This window comes from Mixophyes fleayi, chromosome 12, assembly GCF_038048845.1.
Source record: "Mixophyes fleayi isolate aMixFle1 chromosome 12, aMixFle1.hap1, whole genome shotgun sequence".
Classification (NCBI taxonomy): Eukaryota; Metazoa; Chordata; class Amphibia; order Anura; family Limnodynastidae; genus Mixophyes; species Mixophyes fleayi.
The window spans coordinates 53,904,069-53,916,800 of record NC_134413.1 but is presented as its reverse complement, the minus strand read 5'-3'; the positions used below and the strand labels follow the sequence as shown (position 1 = coordinate 53,916,800).

General features: G+C 39.3%; 1 protein-coding gene across 2 annotated transcripts in view; it reads right to left on the bottom strand.

Annotated features, from left to right (window-relative positions):
• The window catches only part of ZFYVE19 (zinc finger FYVE-type containing 19), a 44,798-nt gene that overhangs the window by 824 nt on the left and 31,242 nt on the right, over positions 1-12,732 (bottom strand). For both annotated transcript variants that reach the window (XM_075193465.1, XM_075193466.1), the window contains 3 exons: positions 7,405-7,481; positions 6,205-6,324; positions 125-282 (listed from right to left, as the gene is read on the bottom strand). In XM_075193465.1, the coding sequence (XP_075049566.1) occupies positions 125-282; positions 6,205-6,324; positions 7,405-7,481 (355 nt within the window). The remainder of the gene's footprint in view (positions 1-124; positions 283-6,204; positions 6,325-7,404; positions 7,482-12,732) is intronic.

Sequence of the window (12,732 nt, the reverse complement as noted above, 5' to 3'; positions counted from 1 at the left end):
AGCAAGTGGGTTGAGGTAGACTAACAAAGCAATGAATTGTAATAAAAGTCTGAAAGTGATGTGTATTTATACTTTTTATTAACCATTAACAGCCTTTTATGAATTTGGAATGTAGAGCTATTACCTGAAGCATCTCTTGCAGTAGAGATCATCATCGCAGTCATGACATCGCAAGACAGCGTCCTCATTACAGATACAGCACCAGGGCAGTTCTTCCTCATCGCTGTCTGGCTGTTTGGGTTTTACAGATGTGCCTCTAGCTGGTTGAATCTGAGCTGTGGCCTTACACATGAATAGTATGACATAGAATTAACTGTACATACACAACCAGAATACAATAAACAATAGAACTTGTGCCAAAAGTCTCAGGCTGAATAATATAATTGAATATACAAGAAGCAGTATTTCTTAAAGTAAGAACAGCTAGAAAAACCATGAGTGACACCTAATCCTACATTTTTCTTTATGCTAAAAAATATTATTATCTTCTAGTATTATATATCACAATTGAGATTCACATAAATGCTTCGGACAGCCACATGCAGCACAGTTATGTAACAAATCTATTACACAACCAGTATAGGGTTTAGTAAAAGTCTGTTAAAAATATATCTACCTTAGCGGACTTTACAAACAAAAAGAACGATCAACAAATCTCAGATAGAGCATGAAGAATGTAATGATACAACCCAATAATAAAAATAATTTTTCATTTATTAATTTTATTAAAAATTGAACACAAACCAGTGGACAGGTTAACTAATGGGCTTCTGTAAAGCATGACTGCATTAGTGTGCCTGTATCTTTACAAAAAAGTCAGCAAGTTTATTTTTACTTTGTACAGCGCGCTACATAATAAATAGGAGACTTGCTCCTTTTTTTTTTAACATTGGGGGGGGGGGGGGATTTCCGTTGTGTGCGATGTGCCGCCGGGCATCACTGCAATGTTCGGCTGTGCACATTTCAGAGTACTATGGCACATCAACATCGCTTGGGGTGCAAAGAGAATTCCGTGACGTGGAAGTCCAATGACCGTTCCTGAGGCACTCAGTGGACAAATAAATAAAAACTAAGTGGGGGAATTCAACATTTTACAATATATGTAAAGCAAGTATATGGTTGGAAAAAAAAAAAAATAAAAGGATAAAAAAAAGTACATATGTACAATGCCAATAGTGAGTTCAGAATTAAAATACAAGAGACGTAACAACCCATGCTATTGGAAGAGCATTTCTCATAATGAATAAATACGATGAGAAAGACCACCAATTGTGTGTGTGTGTGAGATATATTATATATATATATATATATATATATATATATATATATATATATATATATATATATATATATATATATATATATGAGACATATGTAGGTATATATATATATATATATATATATATATACATATACACATATATATATATATATATATATATATATATATATATATATATATATATATATATATATATATGTCTCATGTATATGTGTATATATATATATATATATATATATATATATATATATATATATATGTATGAATATGAGACATATGTGTGTATATATATATATATATATATATATATATATATATATATATATATACACATATATATATATATATATATATATGTCTCATGTATATGTGTATATATATATATATATATATATATATATATATATATATATATATATATATATATATATATATATATATATACATACACACACATATGTCTCATATATATATATATATATATATATATATATATATATATATATATATATATATATATATATATACATATATACACACACATATACATGAGACATATATATATATATATATATATATATATATATATATATATATATATATATATATATATATATATATATATATATATATATATATATATATATATATATATATATATATATATATATATATATATATATATATATATAGGACTTTCTGGTTACATGGCTGTGTACATATATTTATATATTTCAGTTCTTACTCTTAAACCATTACTTCTACCAGTATACATAAACCAGTTATTTGTGGATATCGCCATCATATTCATAAACTCCTTAATTTAAACAACCTCAGACAAGTTTGGAATGATGGCTATGTTCCCATGTCTAGCTACAGCTAGTCTTTAAGAAATTAAAAAACAAAAAAACAAAAACAAAAATAAAACACAACTAGATTCCAAAACCCCTTCAATTGACAGCACTTTTCACCACATATGTAGAATATTCTCACTTCCCTGCACGGTCTCCAACATTTATCAAAAAAGTTAGGATAGATTAGATAGACTATATACAAGATCTAAGTATATATACAAGAGCTTTCTGGTTCTTCCCAAGTGTCCCAGACAGCACAAAGGTTTATGAGGATGACCTATGGCCACCCTCATCTACCTCATTAAGACCTAGAAAAGGTCATTAAGGAAGAGCAATGAGTGCATATTTCAAAATGTATCGGTTTTGCATGGTCTGCTAATCAAGGTGCTCGTCTATACTACCCATTCAAGAAAGGTCTCCAAAACCTAGAAATGGCCATAGGTGAGTGAAGAGGTAGAAATATCTCCATAGGGGCACAGTGCAAAGGTTTGAAGTTCTCATCTAAATCCAACCTTCTACCACATTATTTACTACCCCATTTTAATAAGATAAGTCTTCAGTTTTTACCCTAAAGTACACCTTGGTTTATTCTCCTGTATGGCTTAAATTGATCATAAGAGTAAGGGGACTTTGTTTAGTAAAGATATTGAACCACTGATTACAAGCGTAATTAATTGTAAACAATTCTGTCAAACTAGTTTTATGGGATGAGACATACTTAAGATGACTTAATATGTAATTATTGAGACTCCACAAAGAAGGAGGGCACAAAATCTTTCTTACAGACTGGAGTATAATCCAACCACGTGCAGAAGTAAATACTTATCTACCAAGGAAAAGTCAATTCTAGTATACACACAGTATAAACAAATCCACTTCACCTGGATGCGAGATCTCCAGACATCATCTAAGATTTCTCTATGTATGAAAGCATAAAAAAAATCAGGGGATTTATGTTACTTCTTTCATATGCTATATTTGAAGAAGCAAATGATTTGATTGTAATCATATAATTAATGAGCCCTGCTTTATATGGTGGATTTTCTTAAATGATTAAGCAAGGTGCACTAATTACAGATTACAGTTTGGTGTATAATTAAATAAGCCGCATTCTTTGTGGTACAAACTAAAATAATGAACCTGTCAAACTCATCTAATTCCACCTTTCTCCCATCAGTGTGGGAGAAAGTGAAGGTGTATTTTATAGAGAACAGGACTCCGTATTTGCTTGCGGGAGCAGATGTAATGTATTTGTGAAAAACATTTATTTACCATAGTAGGACAATCTGGCGATATAAGGTGCAAAATAACAGATGCAATTACAACACTGTAAATAGGAAGTAAATTTGTAAAATAATGGTACAACAACAACTACTATAGCTGAAATTGGAGGAGCCAGCAACTCAAGTGAAAGTTTCAGCTCCTATCTGAACTGAATGTGGGAGATATACTCTCTAACGTCTGCCATATGAACCTAGGAGAAATGGCTGTAGCACGAAACAGTCGCTTCTGTCCTTCAAGTAACAGATTTACGGTCAGACTGTGGTGTCTAGCATTCATTTGCATCTACTTGAGGATTACATAACTTTTACTGGGATACTAACAACATTGTTAACACCAGGACTCAATAAGTTTTTTTAAAGCCAGCCAACCATCCTCAAAATTGAGGAGCCAGGCAATTTCGTTAAACATTTTTTATAAGGTATAAGATAATAAATAGCAGACCATACCCATAGCCTCCATCACCTTTACACAAAGCTCTTACAGACAATACATCTTATTCAGTGCACATCAAAACCTTTGGTTATCCCCACCTCCATGCTCTTTTTCATCTCCCTCCAATTACCCATCCACCCCAAAAGTCCATTTTCTATGCTCCTTCCGACTCAAATCCATCCAGTCTCCATCTCAGCATCATCACTGCCCACTCAATCCTCTTCTGCATCCCACTGCCGTACCATCATCCTCCTTCTCTCGAAAAATCCCCATCAACATTTTCACTTCATCACTACTACCATTCTGTCCCCATAATCATCTCCCCTTTATCATTATAATCACAGTAATAGCCCATTAACAAATGACTCATTATTAAGTCATTATTAACTCCTCCTCCCTACATCATTAACCCAAATCTGCCATCATTAACCCATGCAACAATTTACATTTCCTCTACATCAATAGTCTGTCACCCTATCATTAACTTTCTGCTCCTTGATAAGTAACCCCTCTCCCTCATTCACTACCTAGCAGTCCCTCCACATTTACTAAGAGCAGAACAGAATATGTATCTTCGAACTTCCATGCCACCACAGAGCCCGAGCACTCATGATAAGGAAACGATCGGAGATTGATTCAATTTTGCACTCCAGAATTACAGCACACACACACTGGTATGACACTTAGATGCTGGTGTCTGCGCTCTCCGGCCACATGTACCAACCCTCCTACACCCCCAAACAGGGAGAGACAGCAGCGCACAGAGAAAGACAAACATATCCTGATTCATGCAGGGCACGGCTCTCATGGAGTTAGGCCCTATGACCCAATTTGTAAGTGCTATTGCAACCTAGAACACAGGGTTTGTAGAGTCTTAACATTTTTTTTTTACACAGTTAAATTCACACAAAAAGCCTATCAATTTGTATGGCATTCTCCTTAAGGATTCTGTTAGCTGAACCAAATTGTCCACCTAGAGTTGCGCTGAGAGGTCAACAAATAGCTGTATGCTTAAAATATGTTTAGAGGTGATTCAAATTTTCTCAGTGCATTCATAAGCTGTCTTTTAAAGTGGCAAAAGTGAATTCCTACAAAGATATTCCTTGGTGTAAAAAAAAAAAAAAAAAAAAAAATACTTTTGCATATGTGAACTATATCATCATTATCAGCTATTTCTATAGCACCACTATAGAGAGAACCCAATTCCCATCAATCGCTGCCCCATTGGAGCGCGCGCACACACACACACACGTCAATTTGACAGCAGAATTAACCTACTAGTATGTCTTTGGAGTGTAAACATGAGCACCCAGAGTAAACCCATGCAAACACGGGGAGAAACATACAAACACAACACATATAAGACCATGGTTGGGAATTGAGCTCATGACCCCAGTGCTGCGAAGCCGAAGTGCTAACCACTAAGCCACTAAAAGACCTTTGCTAAGCAGCTTTTGGAGCCAAGCCCAGAAATAGGTGAGTAAAAAAGTCTACTAACTGATCCTGGGTGATATACCCCAGAATACCCTTTAACTAGAAATTTCTGCAAGACCTGTCCTTTGTCCGTTACTTAGACTATTCCAAAAGCAAATTCTTCTTCTATGCCATTATTGGCATCAACCATTTATGGTCATAAGTTCCGCAAATTCGGTCGTCAAATGTGATGTTCAATCATTTAAATGGGATCTCTCAGCTTAAAAAGTGGAAACAGCCAAAGTAATGTCCACATGTATGAAGGTTTCATCTTGTCTTCCGTGACAGGCCGCTTTTACTCATGTCACAGAAAGCTCACGGGTAATGTGTAAACGCCATTATCCCAACTTACTGGGATAATGTTGCAGTCATGCCCAGTGCTTGTGTGGACTCTCCATAGTTCTCTGCTGGCCTGGAGGAGAAGTAGCTTATGGTTCCTGATCAGCAGTATTTGTGGCAGCAATCAGTAGGTTTTACATAGCAAATGAGTCTACTCCACTGCCATCTTGTGGCTGAGAAGGCCTCTGTTCAATTGCTGGGAAAGAATCTGGGCTTGATTGAGCTATTCTTCTTATGCCCCATGTCTAATTCTCCTCTTAACTCAAGCTTGCTTTTTAAGGCAATGTTAGCTATAGTTGTCTGCTGTAAGCTACTTTTAAGCCCGGTGGTTGGGGAGCTAGAGTTAGGAGTATTCCAGCATGGGCACTCATCCCCTTTTCCCCCCATTCAGTACATATGAACTAATGAATTTTACAGGTGGAAGAACCCTGGAATGAAACAACCACAATAACTCACTCAATAACCGTTTCTTTTTTTTATTAATTATTATTATTATTACTACTACTACAAAAAACATATATAGACAATTTCTTCTCATACCATTTGTGTTGGGGGTAGTTTATTTCCAGTTTCCTTTCCTCTGCTGTTATCCACAGTTCTGCTCTGCTCTGGAAGAATATTATATCCACTCGCTTCATCTAGAACAACTTCTTCAGAGAGCTGTGAATATTTGTAGAATGGACTATTGGTCTATTTAGAGTATAAATCAATGCAAGCGCTGTAGGCTTGTGGTGGTAGCTGAGCAGCAGGACATGAGATATACTGTATACTAAAATTCTGAAGGAACCAACATTTAAAATTATACATGGTAACTCCACTTATGATACACTCTTCAGACAACTCCAACATTACTCCCCGTGGTAGGACATCTATATGATTAATAAAACAGTATCAAAATTGTGTAAATAAATAGAATGTATTGTTTGTTATTGTATTATTATTTTCTTCTTACAGACAGAACAGATTCATATAAAACAACCGACATCTAAATCCTTTGGATCTAACATGCCTCTAATAATTCCCCAAAATGTAATGCGCCAGAGAAAAGGCCCAGCAAGACTTAATATGGCAGTGCTAATACACAGTAAAACAAACAATAAATGCCCAATAAGATGCCAATTAGTAGCAAAGAGCCCAGTAAAATGCCCAATAGTAAAATGAATGGCCCATAAAATGCTCATTAGTAATAATATCCAGTAAGTAGTGATTAGGTTATTCTTTCCAGCAATGCAGAGTATGAAGATTATCAATATTGTTAATTTCAAAGTAAAGTATGTGCCCATTAGTGGTAATCTCAGTAAACTGTTAATTAGTAGTATTATTTCCCAGTAAGATTCCTATTAGTGCTCAATAAGATGGTCATTAGCATTAAAGCCCAATAAGATGGTCGTAAGTATCAGTAAAATGCTTATTATTAGTACAGCATGTATGCTATTCACAGTCAGGAAATACTGCCAATACTCAGCATTAGTCCAAATCAGAGTATTCTTGAAAGAGCACATGGTCACACACAATGTTATATGAGGTTATATAAGGGTGCAAGCCTTACGTCAAATTAGAAGTTGTCAGCTTTACTTACTTGTAACATTGTGCACTGCTGGGCAGTCTTCAGTCAGCACCCTCTTGCAGTGGAAGAAATCATTCTAGTGGCTGGGGAGAGAAGGCTTTCCACTCTCCCTAGCAAACTACCTTAGGCCTAAGCTTCACAAATCTATATGGCAAATATACTCAAGCTCTAACCTGCTTTAGAATTCTCTGTACAGCTTCTTCCTCGGTTTCTTCATCACTTTCATACAGTTTACAGTTGTCCATAGTTACTGTCAATAGTGAGAGGGTACATAGAGTTTTGCATTATTAAACAATGAGCAGCAGTGCAAAATACTATTCTTGCTTTATTTAAAAGGCAAATCATCCCTACCCACCATCCAAAAACAGAAAAAAAAATAATAATTCATATTTGAAGTACAGAATTAGAATGCAATGTCCAGCCTCACCTTGACTTTCAATTATATTTTTGTCAGTTTACAACATAGCTGCTAAGAAACATCAAAGCACGGTCAGATATTCATGTGTATGAGAATCTAATAATCTGTGTGTATGTGAACACAAAGATAGAGAGGCCGCACTAGCGTTGGATGCAAAAGTCTCCATGGAAACTCAGTCAGTTTATCCTCCCAAATTTTTTTTATTGGTGTAGTAAAAATGTGCCAGTGAGTCGCCCATGTGCCTACTAGTTTTGCTCCGAGAAGGTGTGGAGCTTAGTCAGAGGCTTGTCTGGTTAAAGTCATAAAAAGGTTCATGACTCCTATACAAAATTCTTAAAAGGGACAGTATTAAAATACAGAATTCTTACAATGACAAGTACAAAATGTATTTATATATTTGTATTAATTGGTCTGTTCACAGATAGAATATTAGTCCACTTGCACTTTTTATAGTGTGAGGGAACTTTTATAGAATATAATTATAAAATTAAAAAAAATAATTCTGATGCTATGTCAGAGATTGAATGAGCTCCTTGCAGAGAGCTGCTCTGACATTCCAATATATATTTTACAGGAATGGAAGTTACTCAGATGAATTTATAGGTTCACAGGCAATGCATGAAATCGTGGGGTTAACCAGAAAGGAAAAAAAAAAAAAAAAAGAAAGAAAGAAAGAAAAATCCTCCAGGATACTGCTGTGAACTAGTAGAAGAGCCGATATTCTACATGTACATAAAAAAGAGGATTTATGTACTTACGTGAAATCCGTTTCTCTGATTCCGTCTGGGGGACACTGCTTACCATGGGTTGTGGAGGGGAGCTTGGGAGTTGGCACCTAACTAATTAACTTTAGTACTGCCTACAGACCCCTCCCCTCTACAATCCCCCCGCCTCTTCCTCCTCAGTTATTTAAAAAGCCCCAAGGAGATAGGTCAATCAACCAAGAGCAAATAAAGGAAAGGCAGAAGGGAGGGATCACAGTGTCCCCCAGACGGAATCAGAGAAACGGATTTAACGTAACTACATAAATCCTCTTTTCTCTTTTATCCAGTCTGGGGGACACTGCTTACCATGGGGACGTTCTAAAGCAGCTCCCTAAGGGTGGGACTATTCTGAAAGCCCCGCTCGTAAAGCATTACGAGCGAAATTTGCATCCGCGGAAGCAAATATATTAAACTGGAAAACCTTTGTAAAGGTGTGGACAGAGGACCAGGTGGCTGCCCTGCAAAGCTAGTCTGCAGAAGCCCCATATCTCGCTGCCAAAGACCCCCCTACCGATCTAGTAGATTGGGCCGCAAGTCTCTCTGGCACCGGACAGTTAGCCTTATATAAGCTTGCCTAATGGTAGCCGTAATCCATTTTGCAATGGACTGTTTTGAGGCTGGCTAGCCTCTCTTATTAGCATCATAAAGAACAAACAAGGAAACAGTACGCCTCATTAGAGAAGTTCCTTGACATAAACGCGGAGAGCCCTAACCACATCTAACTTTTCCATTGACTCTAAATCCGAATGGGAAGTTGGAGAAAAGACCGGAATTACAATTTCCTGTTTCAGATGGAAAGCCGAAACTCTCTAGGAACGAAGGAAGGGAGGGTTCTCAACGGCTCTGTCCTTTGAGAAAAAAACAGATATGGTTCCCGGCAAGATAGAGCTCCTAATTCTGAAACCCTACGCGCAGATGCAATAATCAAAAGAAGGAGGACCTTCCAGGTTAACCACTTCAATCTGCCACAAATAATGGCTCAAAGGGAGGCCCTTTAAGCATGTCCAGCACCAGGTTGAGATCCCACGGTGCTGTAGGCGGAACATAAGGAGACTGAATATGCAAGACTCCTTGAAGGAAAGTCCTAATATCTGGCAAATCCGCTAATTTCAGGTGAAAAAAAGACTGAAAGTGCCGATACCTGAACTTCTAGGGAACCTAAACAAAGGCCTGCTTCCAGGCCATCTTGAAGAAAAGCCAATAAACATGGAAGACGAAAGGAGGACATGTGACGTCCTATTTTCGCACCATCTGATATAGGCCTTCCAAATCCGGAGATAGGTGCGAGCTGAGACCGGCTTTCTGGCTCGCATCATAGTGTTCGCCACGCTGGAGGAAAAAAACCTCTAGCCCTCCAGAGGCTAGCTTAAACAGCCATGCCGTTAAACTGGGCTGGGGTAAATTCTGGTAACGGAAGGGACCCTGCAGAAGAAGGTCGTCTCGAGACGGAAGACGGAACCCTGTCCTTCCACCATAGAGATTATGTTCACGTACCAGACTCGGCGCGGCCATGAGGGAGCTATTAGAATTACTGGCAGACCTCCCTGCCTTACTCGTCTGAGTACGCAAAAAAGCATAGGGATCGGAGGAAACAGGTATCCCAACCTGAACTCCCATGACATCGTCATGACGTCCACTGCCACCGCTAAGGGGTCTCTTGCCCTTGCGCAGAACCTGTGAACCCTTTTTGTTGTGTCTGCCTCTAAAGGACTGTCCTCTAGGCAAGGAGGTCCCCCGAAAAGGCTGACGAAAGGACCTGACCCGAGGGTTTCGGCTCCTGCTAGCGAATACCGGAAAGAAGTACTTTTGCCCCCCGTTGCCTTGGAGATCATGGTATCCAATTCCGGACCGAACAAACCTATTGCAGAAAAAGGAATGGTTTCCACAGACTTTTTTGATTCCGCATCTCCTTCCCAGTATTTCAGCCATAACATTCTTCTTGCTGAAATAGATGCAGCCTGAATAGAAGAGGATTCAGCCGCTGTGTTCTGGTCCGCCTCATAAAGGTACCACGATGCCTCTTACAAATGCTAAGCCAGGGGAAATAACTCAGAGTCCTGCAAGGCCTCTGCCAGCTGGTCTGCCCATGCTTCCATGGCTCTAGCCACCCAAGCCGAAGCAAATGTGGGCCTAAAGAAAGAACCCGCAGCCGTAAATATAGATTTCAGCTGGGATTCCACTCTGCGGTCATTGACATCCTGCAGAGATGCAGAACCTGGAGCTGGGAGTAAAGTGTGCTTGGCCAATTGGGTTATTGGAATATCCACTTTTGGAATACTCTCCCAGCGAACGACATCTTCCTCCTGCAATGGGTACAGGGAAGAGAACCTTTTGGGAACAGAGAACCTCTTATCAGGCGGTTTCCAGGCTCCTTCTGAAATATCCTTAAGTTCCACGGAAGGGGGAAAACGGATAGCATTTCTTTTGGCTTTCTTAAAGAGACTTCCGTCTCTAGGAGTAGTATCCTCCGGTTCTGGGAGGTCCAACGCCTGTCTCACTGCTAAAACCAAATCATTAATAAATTGGCTTTTAGAGCTTTCTTCCTGTCCCAAAGGTTGAACCTGGTCAGGATCAGAAATAATTACCCCCTCTTCCTCTGAAAACTCCTCAGAGTCTGAACGGACCATAAGGGTATTATCAGATCTAGGCCTCCTTCTTTCAGCAGGCGGAATGTTTGGGGATTCAAGTAACTGGTTTAGTTTATCCAAACCCTTTATAAATGCTGTAGACCATGCCGGTTCTGTGGGAAGAGGGGCTAAGTCTGTAAGAGAAGAGGAAGGTCCTGGTATAGACGTTCCAATAGAACCTGTGGTAACAGGGAGGCCCAACTGAGTACTAGAATTATTAGCCACCGAAGTAGCCACAGTAGATTGCAATTGATTAGATTGAAAAACCATTGTACTAAAGAGGAAACCGACTGTGTCAGGGAGGTCACCCAGGCCGGTTCCTCCGTCAGTGGGGCTGAAACATGCTGGGTTTGCGCAGGGAGGACCCCTGCCTCGCAGACAGAGCAGAGCGCCAACGGGTCCTTCTGCCCACATGGTAATTTTACATTATATTTAGAACATGTAAAATATTTTGCAATAGGGCCATTTCCCTTATCTGACATTTTTAATAAAGGAAGGCACACCAAACACACAGACTTAAATTGTAAAATTTTAGCCGAGTATAGAGAGAGATATAAATGTGTGGAGAGAATAGTGTAACAACAAGTAATCAACTAATCTGGATATAAAAGTTGTACTTGTAATTATCTTAAACACAAATAATACTTAAGCAAGTAGGAGAACTATACAATAACCCCTACTAGCCCACTTTTTTACACAGCAATACAGAGTACGTGTTTAAGTAAATCAGATACTTAGCCCATAGGCCAAACAGGGGAGAAGTCCAACAGCAGTATCCTGGTGCCTGCTCCCTCAGCTCTGTTCTCTCTTCCCGGGCTTCTCCTTGGCGCCAGAAGTCTGTGACAGACCATCTCTCTGTGGAAGGAGGGGGGAGCTCTATGTCATAGCTCCCCCCCTTCAGTAATGCTGTCCGTGCAGCTCAAAATCCAGTAAAAAAAAACGGGGTTAATGTGGCAGAGTAGGAGACCTCCAGGGGAGGTCTCCGCAGCGGATGATACCAGATGCCCCCTCCTATGCATGAGGGGGGATCCTGGTATAGCCCCCTTCTCCTCTCCTCCTTAATAGCGCTATGTCCGGATCCAAGATGGCCGCCGCTATAACAGATATCCGATAACCGGCGCTCTTTGCCTGCAGTGGCAGCGCCGGTTATCGGGGAGGCTCCAGGAGTGACAGCGGTCCGGTGAGACCGCTTGTCACTCCTAATTCAGGCACCCATTCCCTCTGTCCCTGTCAGTGAGAGCCGTTGGCTCTAATCTGATCAGGGGAGTGCCTGCCGCTGTTCTGCTGTGTGTGTTCTCTATAGCAGAACACACACCAGCGCTGCCACCTGTAAAAAAATGTTTACAAAAGTAAATAAATGAAATAAAAGTTTGAAATTACACTAGGTACTAAAAAATACTGCCCAACTCCGCGAGCACCTAAAAAAAAACTGGGGAGGAAGAGGCGGGGGGATTGTAGAGGGGAGGGGTCTGTAGGCAGTACTAAAGTTAACTAGTTAGGTGCCAAATCCCAAGCTCCCCTCCACAACCCATGGTAAGCAGTGTCCCCCGGACTGGATGAAAGAGAAATGCTGAATTCTCAAGCTGGGTACACACAACAGAATTTTCCACCAACTTTTTATGCCGATCGATTTTACATGCGATCGATGGTCCGATCGCTCGGTCCATGGACTGCATACACACTAGTCTTGTT